This window comes from Bombina bombina, chromosome 5, assembly GCF_027579735.1.
Source record: "Bombina bombina isolate aBomBom1 chromosome 5, aBomBom1.pri, whole genome shotgun sequence".
Classification (NCBI taxonomy): Eukaryota; Metazoa; Chordata; class Amphibia; order Anura; family Bombinatoridae; genus Bombina; species Bombina bombina.
In genome coordinates, this window is record NC_069503.1 from 968,710,759 (window position 1) to 968,734,444 (window position 23,686).

Sequence of the window (23,686 nt, forward strand, 5' to 3'; positions counted from 1 at the left end):
CAGTTACACTAATGCACCAGTTCAATTGCAATGTGTTGGTTAACTGAAGAATAAAGCACTTATTAACATTTTATAATAAAGTGCACTAGTTGAAAATTGCATTGCAAATTAGCTACAAACAAAAAAAGATATTGTAAAATGTCTCTTGAATAAATTTGTTTCTTTTTCTCTTGGTCTAACATAGCAATGTAGCAATAAAGAAAAGATGCAATGCTCATATGAACGTCTTACATTCAGAACAAACAGCTTTGCAGATTGGGAAAGGCTAGGAGCGGGTTTGAAAAAAATATCTGAGAGCCAGTCAACAATCAATGCGCTGCTGCTTTGCAGGGCTACTGCATATTTGACAGTTCATTTTAAACAGCACTTTGCTCTGGATGAATTGTGTTAAGGAAAACTTACACAGTGCAGCCAGAGAACAGCTCTGTTTGAAGAGAACTGTCAGTGTTACAAAGTTAAAGCGCCAACAGTTCCTGCATGTGTCCTGTTCTTTCTGCAGACATGCTGCATTTTCTGCGATTACATCTCGGATCAATGTATGTTCTGCCTTGGGAATTATGAGAATAAACTTATATTTTGGGTTGTGGATTATTTTTTCAGCAGAAAATGGCTGTTTTTATTTTTATCCCTCCCTCTCTAGTGACTCTTGGGTAGAGTTCCACATCTTGGGTATTGCTATCCCATTCGTCACTAGCTCATGGACTCTTGCCAATTACATGAAAGAAAACATAATTTATGTAAGTACTTACCTGATAAATTCATTTCTTTCATATTGGCAAGAGTCCATGAGCCCCACCCTTTTTATGGTGGTTATGATTTTTTGTATAAAGCACAATTATTCCAAATGTCTTTGTTGGTGCTTTTTTACTCCTTTCTTTATCACCCCACTACTTGGCTATTCGTTAAACTGAATTGAGTATATCGTCGATCTGAAAAGGGAGGTAGGAGATGAATCTCTACGACCGATAACAGAGAACCTATGAAATAGATCTCCCGTGAGGAAAACCATTGCATTCAATAGGTGATACTCCCTTCACATCCCTCTGACATTCACTGTACTCTGAGAGGAATCGGGCTTCAAAATGCTGAGAAGCGCATGTCAACGTAGAAATCTTAGCACAAACTTACTTCACCACCTCCATAGGAGGCAAAGTTTGTAAAAACTGAATTGTGGGTGTGGTGAGGGGTGTATTTATAGGCATTTTGTGGTTTGGGAAACTTTGCCCCTCCTGGTAGGAATGTATATCCCATACGTCACTAGCTCATGGACTCTTGGCAATATGAAAGAAATTAATTTATCAGGTAAGTTCTTACATAAATTATGTTTTTCCTGTTAATGTTTATGTCCATGGAACTGAGGTGTTGCAAGCCTCTCAAATATCTAAAGTATACAGATCCATCACCAAGACTTTCAAGACTTTTATTCACGCATTAGGATTCTTAATGTGTGAATAAAAGTCTTGCTGCTGTGGATCTGTATTTAGCTCTAGCATAATATTGTTTGTTTAACCTGAAAGCCATTGCATTTCCCATGCTCCCACAGCTGAAAGGCGTGTGTGTACTTTCTACTCTGGTTAGTACTTTCATATTATTTTATTCATACTCAGTTATGTCTTAAAGAGACATGAAACTCATTAGTGTGCTTCAGCAAGACACCTTACAAAACAGTGCTGCTTTAGCCTTTTATTGATGCCATGTACATACTCCCATTGCACATGCGCAGGGCCCTGACTAATAGGCATGCTCAATGCATCAGTTTTCATTAGTGCAGTTCACCAGGTGTTTGCATGTTGTGTTGGCATCAGCGTTAAAGTCTAATTCAGGCTTTTTTTTTTTGCTTTTTTTTTAAATATTGCTACTGCTGCTTCACAGTAATATGAGGTTGCTGTACAACCCTCCCATTTATGTTCCTTTAAAAAAAATATTTAGAAATCTAAGTATCAAAGTCCTGGTTTCATTTTATGTCTCATTGCACAATTGACCTCCATTACTTGATTTATGCCAATAATGTGATATTATTTGTGAGTTTTATGATTTATTTATATAGTGCTAATAAATTCTGCACCTCTAAAAAACAGTGTAAGCTAATAGACAGAAACCAACCGATAAAATAGTCAACTAAAAACAACATAAAATCCAGTGGGAGGCTAAAGTGTGACATAACATTAACACATGCACATTATATTTCAGATAAGTAGAAAAGTATTAATTGATTCAACATGAACTTGTGTATTTGTAATAGTTTTTTCTTTTGTTATTCAGAGATAAAATGTTTCCAGCTTTTGGTTTTGGAGCTCAAATACCCCCGAATGGACAGGTAACTAGCACAAGTGTATGAAAAATGTTATATGGATAACGAAAGGCTTCTGTCACCTGCTGTTCGCTTTTGTGTTGAAAGTGAAGTAAATATGTTGCATTGCTCTCCAGCAAAAGTGGAAGGGACCAATATAGAATTGTAAAAATAATACATACATAATCCCTTTATTTACCATTCCCCAGTTTTGCATAACCAACACTGTTATAGAAATGTACTTTTTACCTCTGTAATTACCTTTTATCTAAGCTTCTGCAAACTGCCTCCTTATCTCAGATCTTTTGACAGACTTGCATTTCAGACAATTTATGCTGACTTTTAAATAACTTCATGTGCGTGAGCACAGTGTTATCTATATGAAACACATAAACTAACACCCTCTAGCTGTGAACAAATGTCAAATGCATTCAGATTAGAGGCGGCCTTCAAGAGCTTAGAAATTAGCATATGAGCCTACCTAGGTTTAGCTTTCAACTAAGAATAACAATAGAACAAAGAAAATTTGCTGATAAAAGTAAATTAGAAAGTTGTTTAAAATTACATGCCCTATCTGAATTGTAAAAGATTAATTTGGACTTTACTATCATTTTAAAGCTTTCCTGAAAAGTGATTATAAATACTGTCAGCATAAATGTATTTCTCTTGCAAGGTGTATCCAGTCCACGGATTCATCCTTTACTTGTGGGATATTCTCATTCCCTACAGGAAGTGGCAAAGAGAGCACACAGCAGAGCTGTCCATATAGCTCCCCCTCTAGCTCCACCCCCCAGTCATTCTCTTTGCCGGCTCTAAGCACTAGGGTCTCTCTACGGGAGGGTAAAGTGAATGTGGTGTTAGAATTGTAGTTTTATATCTTCAATCAAAAGTTTGTTATTTCTCCTACATTGGTGTGTCCGGTCCACGGCTTCATCCTTACTCTTCCCCAACAGGAAATGTCAAAGAGAGCACAGCAAAAGCTGCCCATATAGCCCCCCCTCTGGCTCCGCCCCCCAGTCATTCTTTTTGCCGCTGGATGGTTAAGAGTATGTGGTGTTAGTTGTAGTTTTTTATTCTTCTATCAAGAGTTTGTTATTTTAAAATAGTGCCGGTTTGTACTATTTACTCTACAACAGAAAGTGATGAAGAGTTCTGTTTAAAGAGGAGTATGATTTTAGCAGCAGTAACTAAAATCCATTGCTGTTCCCACGCAGGACTGTTGAGCCCAGAGAACTTCAGTTGGGGGGAACAGTTTGCAGACTTTTCTGCTCAAGGTATGACTAGTCCATTTTCTAATAAGACATAGTAATGCTAGAAGACTGTCATTTTCCCTTTTTGGGATCGGTAAGCCATTTTTCTTAGACTCATAACAGAATGAAGGCTTATTAATGGGCTATATACTGGTTGACACTATTGTGGGCTAAATCGATTGATTTATACAATATTTATATGACTTTTGGAGTGTTTTGGAACTTGAAAACACTTTGGGAATATTTTTTATTCGCCTGGCACCTATTCTAGTCAGGAAGGGCCTTTCACTCTGGTATGCAGAGGGAGGAGGCCTCATTTTCGCGCCTTAATTGCGCAGTTACTTCTGGAAGCAGTGCATGCAGCTTCATGTGAGAAGGTCCTGTGGCCATAAAAAACGATTCTGGAAGGCTTATTTCTGTGGCGAATAACCCCCAAGGAAAGGTAAAGCCGCAGCAAAGGCTGTGGCTGGGACTGTAGTGGGTTTAAACTGGTAAATTGTACAAATAGCTCCGGTTTGCTCATTTAAGGGGTTACAAACTTGAAATTTGGTGTGCAATACTTTCAAAGCATTCAGACACTAGGGTGCAAATTTGGTAAGGATCGGATATTTCCTTCATAGTTTTTCACACATTCAGAAATAAAGTGTGCTCTGTTTAACATTTAAAGAGACAGTAACGGTTTTGTTTAAAAACGGTTTTATTGCATTAATAGCCTATATAAGCCTGTCTAACATGTCTGTACCTTCAGATAGAACATGTTCTGTATGTATGGAGGCCAAGGTGGTCCCCCCTTTAAATGTATGTGAAAATTGTGCCAAGGCGTCCAAACAAAGTAAGGACAGTACTGTCACATTTAATAAGGTTGCCCAAGATGATTCTTCAAATGAAGGTAGTGGGGATACCTAGTACATCTAGCGCGCCAATGCTTGTTACTATGCAACAATTAACGGCAGTAATGGATAATTCTATAGCTAATCTTTTATCCAAAATGCTAGCATTTCAAAGAAAGCGTGATTGCTCAGTTTTAAATACAGAGGATGAGCAAGGGTGCACTGACGATAATTTATCTGTTATACCCTCACACCAGTCAGAATTGGCAGTGAGGGAGGGTCTGTCGGAGGGAGAAATTTCTGATTCAGGAAAAGTTTCTCAACAGGCAGAACCTGATATTGTGACGTTTAAATTTAAGTTAGAACATCTCCGCGCCCTGCTTAAGGAGGTGCTAACTACTCTGGACGATTGTGACTCTTTGGTCATTCCAGAAAAATTGTGCAAAATGGACAAATTCCTTGAGGTCCCTGTGCACGCTGATGCCTTTCCGATACCCAAAAGGGTGGCAGACATAGTGACTAAGGAGTGGGAGAAGCCAGGTATACCTTTTGTCCCACCTCCTATATTTAAGAAAATGTTCCCCATTGTCGACCCCAGGAGGGACGCATGGCAAACAGTTCCTAAGGTTGAGGGGGCAGTTTCTACGTTGGCCAAACGCACAACTATTCCCATTGAGGACAGTTGTGCTTTCAAAGATCCTATGGATAAAAAAATGGAAGGATTGCTTAAAAAGATATTTGTTCAGCAAGGTTTCCTCCTACAACCAATTTCGTGCATTATTCCTGTCACAACGGCGGTGTCTTTTTGGTTCGAAGAACTAGAAAATTTGCTCAATAAGGAGACTCCATATGAGGAAGTCATGGACAGAATTCACGCACTAAAGTTGGCTAATTCCTTTATTTTAGATGCCGCTTTGCAATTGGCGAAATTAGCGGCGAAAAATTCAGGTTTTGCAATTGTGGCGCGCAGAGCGCTTTGGCTAAAATCTTGGTCGGCGGATGTGTCATCCAAGACAAAATTGCTTAATATTCCTTTCAAAGGTAAGACCCTTTTTGGGCCAGAATTGAAGAAGATTATTTCAGACATCACTGGGGAAAGGGCCATGCCCTCCCACAGGATAGGCCTTTCAAGGCTAAGAACAAATCTAATTTTCGTTCCTTTCGCAACTTCAGGAACGGACCGTCGCCTAACTCTGCAGCCTCTAGACAAGAGGGTAACGCTTCCCAGGCTAAGCCAGCATGGAAACCAATGCAAGGCTGGAACAAGGGTAAACAGGCCAAGAAGCCTGCTGCTGCTACCAAGACAGCATGAAGGGTTAGCTCCCGGTCTGGGACCAGATCTAGTAGGGGGCAGACTTTCTCTCTTTGCTCAGGCTTGGGCAAGAGATGTTCAAGATCCCTGGGCACTAGAAATAGTCTCTCAGGGTTATCTTCTAGAATTCAAGGAACTTCCTCCAAGGGGAAGGTTCCACATGTCTCGCTTATTTTCAGACCAGATAAAGAGACAGGCATTCTTACATTGCGTAGGAGATCTATTAAAGATGGGAGTGATACACCCAGTTCCAACAGTGGAACAAGGTCAGGGGTTTTACTCAAACCTGTTTGTAGTTCCTAAAAAAGAGGGAACTTTCAGACCAATTCTGGATTTAAAAATTCTAAACAAATTCCTCAGAGTTCCATCGTTCAAAATGGAAACCATTCGAACGATTTTACCAACAATCCAGGAGGGTCAATTCATGACTACCGTGGATTTAAAGGATGCGTACCTGCATATTCCTATCCACAAAGATCATCATCAGTTCCTAAGGTTCGCCTTTCTGGACAAACATTACCAGTTTGTGGCTCTTCCGTTCGGTTTAGCCACTGCTCCCAGAATTTTCACAAAGGTGCTAGGGTCCCTTCTAGCGGTTCTAAGACCGAGGGGCATTGCAGTGGCACCTTACCTGGATGACATCCTAATCCAAGCGTCGTCCCTTTCCAGATCAAGGGCTCATACAGACATTGTATTGGCTTTTCTCAGGTCTCACGGGTGGAAGGTGAACGTGGAAAAGAGTTCCCTGTCCCCGTCTACAAGAGTTCCTTTTCTGGGAACAATAATAGATTCTGTAGAAATGAAGATTTTTCTGACAGAGGTCAGAAAATTAAAGCTTCTAAAGGCTTGTCAAGTTCTTCAATCTATTCCTCAGCCTTCCATAGCTCAGTGCATGGAAGTAATAGGTCTAATGGTGGCAGCAATGGACGTGGTTCCTTTTGCTCGAATTCATCTAAGACCATTGCAACTGTGCATGCTCAAACAGTGGAATGGGGATTATGCAGACTTGTCTCCCCAGATTCAAGTAGACCAGTTAACCAGAGACTCACTCTGTTGGTGGTTGACTCAGGATCACCTGTCTCAGGGAATGAGTTTCCGCAGACCAGAGTGGGTCATTGTCAAGACCGACGCCAGTCTATTAGGCTGGGGCGCGGTCTGGGACTCCCTGAAAGCTCAGGGTCTATGGTCTCGGGAAGAGTCTCTTCTCCCGATAAACATCCTGGAACTGAGAGCGATATTCAATGCGCTCCGGGCTTGGCCTCAACTAGCGAAGGCCGGATTCATAAGATTTCAGTCGGACAACATGACGACTGTAGCTTACATCAATCATCAGGGAGGAACAAAGAGTTCCTTGGCGATGAGAGAGGTATCCAAGATCATCAAATGGGCGGAGGATCACTCCTGCCATCTATCTGCAATTCACATCCCAGGAGTAGACAACTGGGAGGCGGATTATTTGAGTCGTCAGACTTTCCATCCGGGGAGTGGGAACTCCACCCGGAGGTCTTTGCCCAGTTTACTCAATTATGGGGCATTCCAGACATGGATCTGATGGCGTCTCGTCAGAACTTCAAGGTTCCTCGCTACGGGTCCAGATCCAGGGATCCCAAGGCGACACTAGTGGATGCATTAGTGGCGCCTTGGTCGTTCAACCTAGCTTATGTGTTTCCACCGTTTCCTCTCCTTCCCAGGCTCGTAGCCAGGATCAAACAGGAGAAGGCCTCGGTGATTCTGATAGCTCCTGCGTGGCCACGCAGGACTTGGTATGCAGACTTGGTGAATATGTCATCGGCTCCACCATGGAAGCTACCTTTGAGACAGGATCTTTTAGTACAAGGTCCATTCGAACATCCAAATCTAGTCTCTCTGCAGCTGACTGCTTGGAAATTGAACGCTTGATTTTATCTAAGCGTGGGTTTTCAGATTCAGTTATAGATACTCTGGTCCAAGCAGAAAATCTGTGACTAGGAAAATTAACCATAAAATATGGAAAAAATATATCTGTTGGTGTGAATCCAAGGGATTTTCTTGGAGTAAAATTAAAATTCCTAAGATTCTTTCCTTTCTCCAATAGGGTTTGGATAAAGGGTTGTCATCGAGTTCTCTAAAAGGACAGATATCTGCTTTATCTGTTTTGTTACACAAACGCCTTAGTCAGAATCAAGCCTGTTTACAGGCCCATGACTCCTCCATGGAGTCTAAATTTAGTTATTTCAGTTCTTCAAGGGGTTCCGTTTGAACCTTTACATTCCATAGATATTAAGTTACTATCTTGGAAAGTTCTGTTTTTGGTTGCTATTTCTTCTGCTAGAAGAGTTTCTGAATTGTCTGCTTTGCATTGTGATCCACCCTATCTGGTATTCCATGCAGATAAGGTTATTTTGCGTACCAAACCTGGTTTTCTTCCAAAAGTAGTTTCCACCAGGAATATTAACCAGGAAATAGTTGTTCCTTCTCTGTGTCCGAATCCAGTTTCGAAGAAGGAACGTTTGTTACACAATTTAGATGTGGTCCGTGCTTTAAAATTCTATTTAGATGCAACAAAGGATTTCAGACAGACTTCATCTTTGTTTGTTGTTTATTCTGGTAAGAGGAGAGGACAGAAAGCTACTGCTACCTCTCTTTCTTTTTGGCTGAAAAGCATCATCCGATAGGCTTATGAGACTGACGGACGGCAGCCTCCTGAACGAATTACAGCTCACTCTACTAGAGCTGTGGCTTCCACATGGGCCTTCAAGAACGAGGCTTCTGTTGATCAGATATGTAAGGCAGCGACTTGGTCTTCTCTGCACACTTTTGCCAAATTTTACAAATTCGATACTTATGCTTCTTTGGAGGCTATTTTTGGGAGAAAGGTTTTGCAAGCCGTGGTGCCTTCCGTTTAGGTAACCTGACTTGTTCCCTCCCTTCATCCGTGTCCTAAAGCTTTGGTATTGGTTCCCACAAGTAAGGATGAAGCCGTGGACCGGACACACCAATGTAGTAGAAAACAGAATTTATGCTTACCTGATAAATTTCTTTCTCCTACGGTGTGTCCGGTCCACGGCCCGCCCTGGCTTTTTAGTCAGGTTTCAATTTTTTTCTTTCTATACACTACAGTCACCACGGCACCCTATGGTTTCTCCTTTTTCTCCTAACCGTCGGTCGAATGACTGGGGGGCGGAGCCAGAGGGGGGCTATATGGGCAGCTTTTGCTGTGCTCTCTTTGCCATTTCCTGTTGGGGAAGAGAATATTCCCACAAGTAAGGATGAAGCCGTGGACCGGACACACCGTAGGAAATTTATCAGGTAAGCATAAATTCTGTTTTTTTTTTGTTTTTTTTTCTCAACAATTTTATTAAAGTAAATTGAATTTGCATACAAATGGGTTTAAATAAGTAAACAGATAAATGTTTCAAGTTATGTATACAATATTCAAACATTCAATAGTGGAAACATTTCACATTATCCTAATACTCAGCATATCAATACGTGATGAGACTGTAGAAATTACTCATTACACATTACACAATACACGCACCAGAATACCGGCTTTAATCTGTAACCTATTGGCTTGGTAGTTAGCATTCCAACTCTTCATAAATGTTGCATTTAGGTGTGAATTGTATAAGATAGTATAGACGCCAGGCCTACTATTACATATTATGCTTCAGGGTAAATATATATCTGATTAGTGGTCTGTAGGTCTCGAGTTCAAATACTCCTCCCACAAGAAGTGCAGTGAGTGATAATCTTCCTGTCGGTGAGCATAAATTCTGTTTTTTAAATGGTACCGGTTTGTACTATTTACTCTCTAGCAGAAAAGTGATGAAGATTTCTGCTGAGAGGAAAATGATTTTAGCATGTTGTAACTAAAATACACTGCTGTCCCCACACAGGACTGAGGAGTACCAGAAAACTTCAGTTGGGGGGAACAGTTTGCAGGCTTGACTGCAATGAGGTATGTTCAGTCATTTATTTCTAGACAAGACTGAGATAATGCTAGAAGACTGACAAGATCCCCATGTGGGGAGGGTAAGCTATGTTCTGATGCTTAGTAAAGAATTGAATGCTTACATAACAGGTCTAATTAGGCTGGTTGACACTAATTAAGGGCAATCGATTATTTGTTTAAGAAATACTCGTTGGAGACACCTTTTTAAGCACTTTGGCGTGTTTTCTGGGGTTATTATCCACATGGCAAAGATTTAGTCACTTAGAAGCGATTTTTGTATGCCTTACAACTCCGGAGTGGAGGGGCCTAATTTCACGCCTCAGATGCGCAGTTAGAATTGAAAGACAGTTCAGGCTGCTTCACATGGAGGGTCCAGCTGCTGATTGAGGGCCTCAAAGAAGCTTTTTTCCCCCAAATCTGATCCCTAAGGGCAGGTAGGGCCACAGCAGTAAGCTGTGGCAAGGTGCTGTAGTTATTTAACCGGTTGCTGGCTTTAGGCTGCTCCAGTTTGGGCATTAAGGGGTTAATCGTACTGCAAATTGTGGTGCAATCATATTAAAGCCTTAGGTACATACTGTGAAAATTTCAAAAGGATTGCTGTATTTTTCACTGTTTTGTAAAATTGTGTGCTCTTTTTATTTCTTAAAGGCACAGTAACTTTTTTTTCAAATTGTGTTTTTTATTTGATTAAAGTGTTTTCCAAGCCTGCTTGTGTATGCTACTAGTCTGTTAAAAAAATGTCTGACACTAAGGAAAATCCTTGTTCAATGTGTTTAGAAGCCATGGTGGAACCCCCTCTCAGAATGTGTCCCAATTGCACTCATTTGTCTATACACTTTAAAGATCATATTGTTGCACTTAAAAGTGTGGCCCTAGATGATTCTCAGACTGAAGGTAATGAGGATAGTCCGTCTACCTCTCCCCATGTGTCGCAACCAGTTACGCCCGCGCAAGCGATGCCTAGTACCTCTAGTGCGTCTGCCACTATTACATTGCAACAACTAGCGACAGTCATGGATAATTCCCTTGCAGCCTTTCTATCCAAACTGCCAGTTTTTCCTACAAAGCGCGATAGCTCTGTTTTAAGAACAGATTATGAGCAGTCTGAAGCTTTGGTAGCCTTATCTGATGTGCCCTCACAACACTCTGAAGTGGGGGTGAGGGATTTGATGTCTGAGGGAGAAATTTCCGATTCAGGAAAGGTTTCTCATCAGGCAGAGTCAGATTCATTAGCATTTAAATTTAAATTGGAACACCTCCGCGTATTGCTCAGGGAGGTATTAGCTACTCTGGATGATTGTGACCCTATGGTGGTCCCAGAGAAGTTGTGTAAAATGGACAAGTACCTAGAGGTCCCTGTATACACTGATGCGTTCCCGATCCCTAAGAGGGTTGCGTATATTGTTACTAGGGAGTGGGATAGACCAGGTGTCCCTTTTGTCCCCCCCCCCCCCTATTTTTAAGAAAATGTTCCCCATAACTGACCCCAGGCGGGACTCGTGGCAGACGGTCCCTAAGGTAGAGGGGGCTGTTTCTACACTTGCTAAACGCACAACCATACCAATTGAAGACAGTTGTGCTTTTAAAGATCCTATGGATAAAAAGTTAGAAGGTTTACTTACGAAAATTTTTGTTCAACAAGGTTTTCTTCTCCAACCTATTGCCTGCATTATTCCTGTAACTACTGCAGCGGCTTTCTGGTTTGAGGCGCTGGAGGAGTCGCTCCAGACGGAGACCTCATATGACGAAATTATGGATAGAATTAAGGCTCTAAAGCTAGCTAATTCTTTTATCACAGATGCCGCTTTGCAATTAGCTAAGTTAGCGGCAAAAAATTCAGGTTTAGCCAAGAGGGTAACGCTTCACAGCCCAAGGCAACCTGGAAGCCTTACCAGGGCTGGAACAAGGGTAAACAGGCCAAAAAGCCTGCAGCTGCTACCAAGACAGCATGAAGGGGTAGGCCCCGATCCGGGACCGGATCTAGTAGGGGGCAGACTTTCTCTCTTCGCTCAGGCCTGGGCAAGAGATGTTCTCGATCCCTGGGCTTTAGAGATTGTTACCCAGGGATATCTTTTAGAATTCAAGGACTCCCCTCCAATGGGAAGGTTCCACATTTCTCGTCTGTCTTCAGACCAGACAAAGAAAGAGGCATTCTTACGCTGTGTAGAAGATCTACATACGATGGGAGTGATATGCCCAGTTCCAATTGCAGAACAAGGCCTGGGTTTTTACTCAAACCTGTTTGTGGTTCCCAAAAAAGAAGGAACTTTCAGACCAATCCTGGATCTAAAAATTCTAAACAGATTCCTCAGAGTCCATCATTCAAGATGGAGACCATTCGGACAATCTTACCTATGATCCAGGAAGGTCAATATATGACTACCGATGATCTAAAGGATGCGTACCTGCATATTCCTATCCACAAAGATCATCATCAGTTCCTCCGGTTCGCTTTTCTAGACAAGCATTACCAGTTCGTGGCTCTTCTATTCGGTTTAGCCACTGCTCCCAGAATTTTCACAAAGGTGCTAGGGTCCCTTTTGGCGGTTCTAAGACCGCGGGGCATAGCAGTAGCGCCTTATTTGGACGACATCTTAATCCAGGCGCCGTCTTTTCACAGAGCCAAGGCTCACACGGAGATTGTATTGGCCTTTCTAATGTCTCACGGGTGGAAGGTGAACATCAAACAGAGTTCTCTGTCCCCACTCACAAGGGTTCCCTTCCTAGGAACACTAATAGATTCGGTAGAAATGAAAATATTTCTGACGGAGGTCAGAAAGTTGAAACTTTTAGCTACTTGCCGAGTTCTTCATTCCATTCCTTGGCCATCTGTAGCTCAGTGCATGGAGGCAATCAGATTAATGGTAGCGGCAATGGACATAGTCCCTTTCGCTCGGATACATCTCAGACCACTGCAACTATGCATGCTCAATCAGTGGAATGGGGATTATGCAGATTTGTCTCCTCAAATACAGTTGGACCAGGAAACCAGAGTTTCTCTGGTGGTTGTCTCAGGATCACCTGTCTCAGGGAATATGTTTCCGCAGACCAGAGTGGATCATTGTAACGACCGACGCCAGTCTGTTAGGCTGGGGTACAGTCTGGGACTCCCTGAAAGCTCAAGGCTTATGGTCTCGGGAAGAATCTCTTCTCCCGATAAACATTCTGGAACTGAGGGCGATATTCAACGCGCTTCAGGCATGGCCTCAACTAGCTGCAGCCAAATTCATCAGATTTCAGTTGGACAACATCACAACTGTAGCTTACATCAATCATCAGGGGGGAACAAAGAGTTCCCTAGCGATGAAGGAAGTAACCAAAATAATCAGGTGGGCGGAGGACCACACCTGTCATCTCTCAGCAATTCACATCCCAGGAGTAGACAACTGGGAGGCGGATTTTCTGAGTCGTCAGACTTTTCACCCGGGGGAGTGGGAACTTCACCCGGAGGTATTTGCCCAGCTGACTCAGCTATGGGGCATTTCAGAGTTGGATCTGATGGCGTCCCGTCAGAACACCAAGCTTCCTCTCTACGGATCCAGGTCCCGGGACCCCAAGGCAGCATTGATAGATGCTTTAGCAGCGCCTTGGTCCTTCAATCTGGCTTATGTTTTCCCACCGTTTCCTCTTCTCCCTCGTCTGATCGCCATAATCAAGCAGGAGAAGGCATCAGTGATTTTGATAGCGCCTGCGTGGCCACGCAGGACTTGGTATGCAGACCTAGTGGACATGTCATCTGCCCCACCATGGACACTGCCAATGAGGCAGGACCTTCTAATACAGGGTCCGTTCAAGCATCCAAATCTAGTTTCTCTACGTCTGACTGCTTGGAGATTGAATGCTTAATTCTATCAAAACGTCGTTTCTCTGAGTCAGTTATAGATACTCTGATTCAGGCTAGAAAGCCTGTCACCAGGAAAATCTACCATAAGATATGGCGGAAATATCTTTGTTGGTGTGAATCCAAGGGTTACTCATGGAGTAAGATTAGGATTCCCAGGATATTTTTTTTTTCTCCAAGACGGATTGGAGAAAGGATTGTCGGCTAGTTCTTTAAAGGGACAGATATCTGCTCTGTCTATCCTTTTACACAAGCGTCTGGCAGAGGTACTAGACGTTCAAGCGTTTGCACAGGCTTTAGTCAGAATCAAGCCTGTCTATAAACCTGTGGCTCCGCCATGGAGTCTAAATCTAGTTCTTTCAGTTCTTCAAGGGGTTCCGTTTTGAACCTTTACATTCCATAGATATTAAGTTGTTATCTTGGAAAGTTTTGTTTTTGGTAGCTATCTCTTCTGCTCGAAGAGTCTCAGAATTATCTGCCTTACAGTGTGATTCACCTTACCTGGTGTTCCATGCAGATAAGGTAGTTTTGCGTACTAAACCTGGTGGTTTCTAACAAGAATATTAACCAGGAAATTGTTGTTCCTTCTCTGTGCCCCAATCCTTCTTCGAAGAAGGAACGTCTGTTACACAATCTTGATGTAGTTCGGGCTCTAAAGTTCTATTTGCAAGCAACTAAGGATTTCAGACAAACATCATCCTTGTTTTTTATCTATTCTGGTAAGAGGAGAGGTCAGAAAGCGACTGCTACCTCTCTTTCCTTTTGGCTGAAAAGCATCATCCGTTTGGCCTATGAGACTGCTGGCCAGCAGCCTCCTGAAAGAATTACTGCTCATTCTACCAGAGCAGTGGCTTCCACATGGGCTTTCAAGAATGAGGCTTCTGTTGAACAGATTTGTAAGGCAGCGACTTTGTCTTCACTGCATACTTTTGTCAAATTTTACAAATACGATACTTTTGCTTCTTCGGAGGCTATTTTTGGGAGAAAGGTTTTGCAAGCAGTGGTGCCTTCCGTTTAGGGTACCTGTCTTGTTCCCTCCCTTCATCAGTGTCCTAAAGCTTTGGTATTGGTATCCCACAAGTAAAGGATGAATCCGTGGACTGGATACACCTTGCAAGAGAAAGCAGAATTTATGCTTACCTGATAAATTACTTTCTCTTGCGGTGTATCCAGTCCACGGCCCGCCCTGGCAATTAAGTCAGGTGAAATTTTTTTGTTCAAACTACAGTCACCACTGCACCCTATGGTTTCTCCTTTTTCTTCCTAACCTTTGGTCGAATGACTGGGGGGTGGAGCTAGAGGGGGAGCTATATGGACAGCTCTGCTGTGTGCTCTCTTTGCCACTTCCTGTAGGGAATGAGAATATCCCACAAGTAAAGGATGAATCCGTGGACTGGATACACCGTAAGAGAAAGTAATTTATCAGGTAAGCATAAATTCTGTTTTTCATGCATATAATAGACCAAAAACTATGGGCCCAATTCTCTAATGCTCTATTATCTAAAAAGTCTTGTCAGCACTGTGAGATCCCACAAAGAATTTTGAAAGGCATTGCTGCCGGGTTCTAGATGTGAAGGAGAGACAAATAAATGACAATATAATTCTTTAAAAAAAAGAAGCTTTTTTTTTGCCTGATGTCTATACCATCAAGTTTTTGATAATTGGGACCTAAATGTGTTCAACATCCTTTTTGCACTTAGAGATTGTAAAATATTTAATTATGGGTAGTAAACAAATATACTTTCAAGATTTATCATGGCTGTGAGTAGAATATAGATATGATAAAGGGACTTTTAATAGCTGAATGTTTCTCTATTCCCTAAACAACCAGTTTTTCTACATGTTTACCTAATTGTCCTCATCAAAATATATTAGATAAGGAAAAACTTAGGTTTCAAGATGACAACACCCATTACTTTATAGCAACTAAAGTACCTAATGGAAACTTATTTCAGCAGATCAGTACACATTTTGTCTTTTTCTCTGTCTTTAACATTGAGTGGACTAGTAACTGTTGTCCTCTGGTCTACTTTTAAAAGACTAGATGGGACCATTTGTTCTTTGTTCCCATCTGTCATCAACAGTCTAGCTATCATGTTGTTTATCATGTTGCTTTTATTTGCTCAGTACATGGAGAGATGTATATGAGTTTAATCAGCTTTGTGACGGTTAATGTATCCAGATAACACCTTGAAACCAATCTGGGTTCATTATACCAATTTTATATACTTTTATATACAAGGGATGGTCAACTGGTGGCCCAGGGGCAACATGCGACCCTTGGCACTAGTTTTTGTGGCCCTTTGGGCAAAGCTTACAAAGTGTGCCGTCGTTTTGTAGCACTAGGGAAAAGCAGAAATACAAATGTGTCTTCTGGGTCACCACAACTCCCCTGGAGGGAAAAAAGCAGATGGTTCCTTGCACCTTTACCTTGATAAGTGCCTGCGCCACTGAACTTTTTTTTCCATAAATTAATTTTCTGCCCTTAAGGCTTCCAAAATATTGATCTGTGGCCCCCATGTGCTAGGAATTTGGCCATCACTGTTATATACTTTGCTTGGGTTAATGGGCCATTATATTCAAAACATGTAATATTAAAACTAGCGAATTAGGGATGGGCGAATGTTTTGCAACATTCAAAAATGTAAACAAATTTTAACACATTCATTTGTTCGTTTCGAATGTTTGCACAACATTCTAACATTTGTTTTATGTAATAGTATTTCTAATGCTATCTTTAAATGTAATAATCGATTTGAATTTTTCTAATAATTCGATTTGAATTATGCAAGATTTGAATGTGAAAATTCAAATCTATATATTTGTAATAGTATTTCTAATGCTCTCTTTAAATGTATTATTTGAATGATGCAATATTCGAATTTGAATCTATATATTTGTAATATTATTTCTAATGTTCTCTTTAAAGTAATATTCGAATTATGCAATATTCAAAATAGAAATATTTTAATAGATATATTTGTATCTATTATGTATCAATTTACTAAATTCCCTACCACATGAACTATTAATCTTCTGAATAGTATTTGATAAATCGAATGTGGATATTCAAAAACGAGTTACATTTGATTACCTAATTTTAATGGATTTTCATTCTTATCAACATTCAAATGTCCAAAACGAATATCCACAGTACTATTCATTCTAAAAAAGGAATTACACTTTCAGCACTTTCGCCCATCCCTAGTAATAATGTGTTTTAAACCCCTCAGATGGGTTAAACATATAGTTTTATCACTCATGAGCCGCAGAGCAATGCTAGTCCTGACCCTTTGAAAAAGCCGCTTGTCGGCGAAAGATGTCAGGGGAGGTTGGGAGTAAATGGGCTCTTACCTTCTTTTTTTTAAAGTAGCAAGGAAAACTAGCATACAATACTTCAGGTCACTTACTCCTATACGATCCTAATATTGTCCTATGAGACTCTATAAAAGGTGCGTTATTTAGAAAGTAGTAACCGTTTAATACAAGTGTTGCCAATGTAGGAAAACCAGAAACCTTCATATTAAACAGTATATGATACTCTCATACAGGCATGTAATTATATTGTAAAAGTCCAGCAGGATTATGTGGGAAAGTTTACTTTCTTAGTATCGACTTATCCCTTAAAACTGTAAGTGATATATACATACACGGTATCTCACAAAAGTGAGTACACCCCTCACATTTTTGTAAATATTTTATTATATCTTAAAGAAATTACACTTTGCTACAATGTAAAGTGGTGAGTGTACAGCCTGTATAACAGTGTAAATTTGCTGTCCCCTCAAAATAACTCAACACACAGCCATAAATGTCTAAACCGTTGGCAACAAAAGTGAGTACACCCCTAAGTGGAAATTACCAAATTGGGCCCAAATTGTCAATATTTTGTGTGGCCACCATTATTTTCCATCACTGCCTTAACCCTCTTGGGCATAGAGTTGACCAAAGCTTCACAGGTTGCCACTGGAGTCCTCTTCCACTCCTCCATGACAACATTATGGAGGTGGTGGATGTTAGAGACCTTACGTTTGAGGATGCCCCGCAGATGCTCAATAGGGTTTAGGTCTGGAGACATGCTTGGCCAGTCCATCACCTTTACCCTCAGCTTCTTTAGCAAGGCAGTGGTCTTCTTAGAGGTGTGTTTGGGGTCGTTATCATATTGGAATACGGCCCTGCGGCCCAGTCTCCGAAGGGAGGGGATCATGCTCTGCTCAGTATGTCACAGTACATGTTGGCATTCATGGTTCTCTCAATGAACTGTAGCTCCCCAGTGCCGGCAGCACTCATGCAGGCCTAGACCATGACACTCCCACCACCATGCTTGACTGTAGGCAACACACACTTGTCTTTGTACTCCTCACCTGGTTGCCGCCACACACACTTGACACCATTTGAACCAAATAAGTTTATCTTGGTCTCATTGGACCACACGACATGGTTCCAGTAATTCATGTCCTTAGTCTGCTTGTCTTCAGCAAACTGTTTGTGGACTTTCTTGTGCATCATCTTCAGAAGAGGCTTCCTTCTGGGACGACAGCCATGCAGACCAATTTGATGCAGTGTGTGGCATATGGTCTGAGCACTGACAGGCTAACCCCCCACCCCTTCAACCTCTGCAGCAATGCTGGCAGCACTCTTACGTCTATTTCCTAAAGACAACCTCTGGATATGATGCACATGTGCACTCAACTTCTTTGGTCAACCATGGCGAGGCCTGCTCTGAGCGGAACCTGTCCTGTGAAACCGCTATATGGTCTAGCCCACAGTGCTGCAGCTCAGTTTCAGGTTCATGGGAATCTTCTTATAGCCTAGGCCATCTTTGTGTAGAGCAACAATTCTTTTTTTCAGATCCTCTTAGAGTTCTTTGCCATGAGGTGCCATGTTGACTTTCTTGTGACCAGTATGAGAGAGTGTGAGAGCGATAACACCAAATTTAACACACCTACTCCCCATTCACGGGCCACTTTAAATTACATTTTTTTAAAACCGGTTACCTTACCAGTAATAACTGGTCACTTTAAATCTCAGTAATTTATAGATAATGACTATGGATTATACCTAAGCAATATTTGATATTATACTATCCTGAGACAGATAAACACATAGCCTGTCTTATTTTTAGTATTTGATTCGTGGAACATTTGTGCAGGTCTAGTTTCAATTTCTTGTGTTTTTAAATTATCACCATTTATTTTAAAGTTGCCAATAAAAATTACATTTTATAATTGTGTCCTATCTCCAATCTGCATAAAATTTACTTTTATGTTTTATTATGTGCAATTAGGGAATTTGAGTGCTTAAAGTTGTACATTTTTCTGCAGTCTTGTACTGTTTTTGTACACTATATCTAGTACACAGCACCTATACCAAAGTAACTATTAAAATCTAATGGTGTAGATAATGTTTCTACACATAGATTCAGACTTATGATTAATATTGGGTTCCCCACAATTATTTCAGTAGTGCCATTGGTTTGTTTGTATTAAACAATGCTAGTCCTGAGCAAAAACTGCTGCTGATCCAATCACCTAATTGCTGGTCTCGAGTGGTACTTTACTATCGGCTAGATTACAAGTCGATCTACCTATTTTTTTTAAATTTTAAAAGTGCCAAAAAGTAACAGTATATTGTTGTGGTGCATTTGTTTGTAAAAACACATTTATATGGAAACACAGTGATTTGTTTATTTCTAATAAGGTGTTAGAAGTAATTTTTAAAGAAAAACTATTTTTTTTCCAGGTTTCTCATGAGTTCCCAATTAATTTTAATCCATCAAATCCTTCCTGCCATGGTAAGTAGTAGTTATAATAATACAGTCATGTGTTTTATCAGTTTATTTCTGTAATCATTTCCATGATTTCAGTTTCTGTAGAAACAGGTATTGCTGGTTGAATGTTAGTTCTATTAGATAATCATAAAATTTGGGAGCAATTTTGCAATTAGGGAAACATTTTTTGGATCATTGTACAAGGCTTATCTATATTATCTAGCTTATAGAATATAATAATTTATTCGCTAAGTATAAAAAAAGAAAATTATACAATTAAGTTTTCATGAAGCAAAGGAATCAGATGACAATGAACAAACAAATCAGCAGTGTAAAAATCTAACCATCAAATATATTCACAAAGAGTGACTGAAGTGCAATTTATCATACCAAAAGTGAAATAAGAAAAGTATTCTTGGTGCTAATTTAATAGCCTGGGGGAAAAAACTATTTAGAAAACGGTTTGTCGGAGTTCATAAAACTCTGAACCTTGGCCTACGATGAAAAGATAGATGATTAAAAAAACAAATGCCATTTTTCTTGGTGGGGGAGAAACCACATTGTAAAAATGTCAATTCTGCCCCGAATAATCTACTTACTACAGACCATCCCTATTCATCTCCCATCGGCCTTTCTTCAACAACTGCAATCTATTCTTATTGGGTTTATCTGAGGAGGGCGAAAACCGAGAGTAGCCAGACAGACCATATATAGATCCAGGAATAGAGGAGGGTTGGGAACTCCCCACATACTTCGCTACTATCAGGCTAATGTGATGCAACAAGTTTTGAACTGGCATACAAGCCCACAGGATAAGGCGTGGATCTCACTGGACACGCATATCTTGATAACACCTCAAGTTGGTCCAATTTGTTGGTTACCAGATAAATCTCAGCCTCCCAAAACTAGGTCTTCCCCTCTATACAGACATATTTTCTCTTCTTGGGATACCATAGTTAAACAGGTGAGAGGCATCTCCTCAGTACATTCCCCCATGATCCCGATTTTCCAAAACACAGAATTGCTGATGGGTGTGCATCTTACCTTGGGCGACATTCATTACAGAGAGTTAGGTTTTTCATCACGCTGATTGACTTCCTTTCCCAGGGGAAGCTTAAACCTAGACAAGACTTGACAGATATACTAGAGGGTACATTCTCTAACTGGTTGAAGTACTCTCAACTACAACATCTTTTACGTGTCTCCCTCCATAGCCCCCAGCTTACACGCCCCCTTACCCCATTTCAGAAACTCTGTAGGACTGGCACCCCCTCAAGAGGAACCTTAGCCCTGTCAAGACTAATTCTAGATGACTGTTTACACTAGTTGAACATAGACATTACACCAGAAAAATGGTACAAACTATTTGATTTTACCTTCGACGTCTCCTCAGATCCTCAAAATGAATTGAGGTTGTATATGACACCTGTCAGATTAAAATTAATATACCCCGAAGTCTCTCCCCAGTGCTGGAGGGGATGTGGAGGCGTTGGGACTCTGTCACATGCGTGGTGGTCGTGCCCCCCGCCTGCGAACCTTTTGGGACTCTTTAGAAAAAACCCTACACTCGCTTTCTCATACTACACTTGAACTAACTCCTATGATTATATTTTTTAATGGCAAGCCCAAAATTCCCTGCAAGATTAGACTCTCTCTGTTCCAGATTTGCATAAATGGAGCTAAGTCCTTAATAGCCAGGAAATGGAAATCTTGTATTACCCCAACCATTACAGAATAGGCAGCTAGAACACAGGAATTCATATTACTAGAAGAATATTCTTACCTTAAACAAAATAGGCATGACATGTTCTTAAAAATAAAACTCTACTGGGAAACATTGCAAATCCCACCATGATAACAACCATAGCCTAGACACTGAAGTACTGTCAACAAAAAAATTTGGGCCTGTATCCTCCTTCCCCCTCCTTCCTACGTACCCTTTGGCCTTCTGGATGCTTGCACCTTATGATATTTAATAGTTAAAGCTATTAGAGAGACTTCCTCATTTCTTACCCCTCCTAGGTCTACTTTTCCTTTTCCTCTTCTCTTTTTATTTTTTTCTTTCTACTCTATATTACTTTTCTGGTTTGTTACTTTTAATTATTAAAAAACGTTATTTAATTGCCGGACAAGTAGATAATAATGTTAGTCTTTCTGGCTGCCTGCCTTTGTTATCATATACCTACTGTCCCAAAGAAGCACAGTTGACGCCGTATTTCTTGTTTATAGTTCTGTTATTTCAACTAGACGGAACTGTGCAATGTGTTTTTTTTATTTGATCTGTATATTCCTTTGATATGTATTCTAAACTTGTGTAATAAAAAAATTATTTAAAAAACAAAAAAACAAATGTCAAGGTTAGATGAATAAGATTTTTTTTTTTAACTCCTATACATCCTTGAAAAGTAAATGACCTTACGAGAAATAAGTTGACACCCAATGATTTTTTCCACAGATCTCAAAATTCGGTGTAGTTTCTCCTTTAATGATAATGTAGCAGAGCTATACCAGGTTATAATAGAGGATGATAAAACTGATTCTATGATGGCTGAATAAAAACAAGTTAATAGTTTTTGAGACAGGCCAAATTTTTTAAGTTGCCTTTAAGAATTTCAAACAATGTTGAGAGTTTTTAATTATAGTAAAAATATTAACGTCCCATTTCAAATCATGTTGAATTGTTGTGCCAAGAAATTTGTATCATGTAACTCTGTCTACTATGCAATCTTTAATTATCAAAGATGAAGGTGGTGGTGATTTTTTTTCTCTAAAATCAGTTACCATCTCTTTGATTTTATGAACATTTAATTCTGAATTGTTTGCTTCACACCATGTCACCAGCCTGTCCACTTCCATCTTATAGCTTAATAAGAGAGAATTTAGTAATAATACTTCCAGGTTATAGCTCATGTAATAGAGCGTTTCTTTTTATTATGTATTTTTTTTTTATTACATATTCAGGGAAACACAATTGATAGGTGACACAAGGACAAATCTAGTTTTATTAAATGCAACCCATCAAGAACAGCCTGGTTTAATTATTGCATTGTGGAATAAAAGTAATCATACTTTATATCTTGCTTACCTTAGTATTAATCACCAAGAAAGAGTTCTTCCACTTTAAGACAGAAGGACAAAAATCCAAAGTCCCACCTTTGTCAGTGTCACGGATACTGGGCTGCAGGGGTTAAACGCCTACTACCTACCTCTAACCCCCCCCCCCCATTGTTTCTCATCGGTTTTGGGCTCCTCAGAGCAACCGCAATCTACCAGAGCTTTGATTTCCCTTGTTTTCATCTGTCCACTTGATCTTGAAAGAGCTGGTCTCTGACCGACCTATTCCTCTCCGGCCTGCCGGGCTCCTAGAAATACAGGCCGGCCCCAGCACCCTCCGGAACACTTTACCTCCGGCCGCTTCGAAGGCCCCTTGCCCCCAGAGCTCCGCTCTCTTGGGGATTGGTACCCCGTGGCCCTATTCAACAGACCGCCTTTCGGCTGGCCGGCCCCATGGAACCGCCGGCCTCATCAGCTCGGATCCTCGGGCCCTTCATCCCAGGTCGCTCCAGCAGTCCTTTGTCCCAGAGCTCCGCTCTCTGGGGAATTACTACCTCTGTGGAAGGACCAGAGGTGGGGTGATTTACAGGGGAGAGCTCTCTCAGGAACCGGGGGTTTCGAACCCCTTATCATTACCCCCTCTTACAATGGCCTGTCCAGTGTACATTGAATAAGCCATAACTGCGACCCCTAGCCATGGATCAAGGAGCTTTTTGGACCGAAGTAGCTGGGGGCTGGGGGATTTCCAACGACACCCTGGAAGGGCCGCCGCTCCCCCAGGATCACCCTGAATACCCCATTCTTCTACCGTTGGACACTGGGTAACAATGGATACAATGGAGGCGCCAGCCTGTCTGGAGGGGCGGGAATGGCGGGAGATGTAAAGGGCAGATAAGGCTTGTTATTAAGATCAGTTTTTATATAAATGTTGTGTGTTTTTACCAATAAAGCGTACTCTGTGTTTTCACCTAAATACTAGTCTGTTTAGTTATTTGGGTGGGCTCTGCTAGAAACGCTTCCTCCGTTGTTGTTTGCTAATTGTTATTACAAGAATTGGTGGTTTGGTGCTGTGGCACAGATGTAACTTGGCTTTATGACTCAATGCATACACAATAACATTTGGTGGGGCTATTTAGGAGACTCCTAGCAGTTCAAAGAAAACACAAATCACAATTCTTCTTGAAAACAAATAACTGTTTTGAGTTCAAGCTACACAGAATTAACCCCTTCTTAGCTAAATCCTGAGGTTTTCGTGACACCTCCCCCAATAAGAGACGCAAAAGGTGGCTACAAGCCACTCCCGATGCGTATCAAAGGGGACTTCCCCTTGCGGTGATAACGCCATTGCCAGACAAATTGCACATAGCAGTTTTGGTAGCAGGATGCCCGCCTTTTAAAATTGACA

The 23,686-nt window shown here is 40.9% G+C and overlaps 1 protein-coding gene across 1 annotated transcript in view; it reads left to right on the forward strand.

Moving 5' to 3' along the window:
- The window catches only part of CPNE3 (copine 3), a 258,436-nt gene that overhangs the window by 196,609 nt on the left and 38,141 nt on the right, over nt 1-23,686 (forward strand). The window contains exons 12-13 of the mRNA XM_053715177.1: nt 2,263-2,317; nt 19,200-19,251. Coding sequence (XP_053571152.1) covers nt 2,263-2,317; nt 19,200-19,251 — 107 coding nt within the window. The remainder of the gene's footprint in view (nt 1-2,262; nt 2,318-19,199; nt 19,252-23,686) is intronic.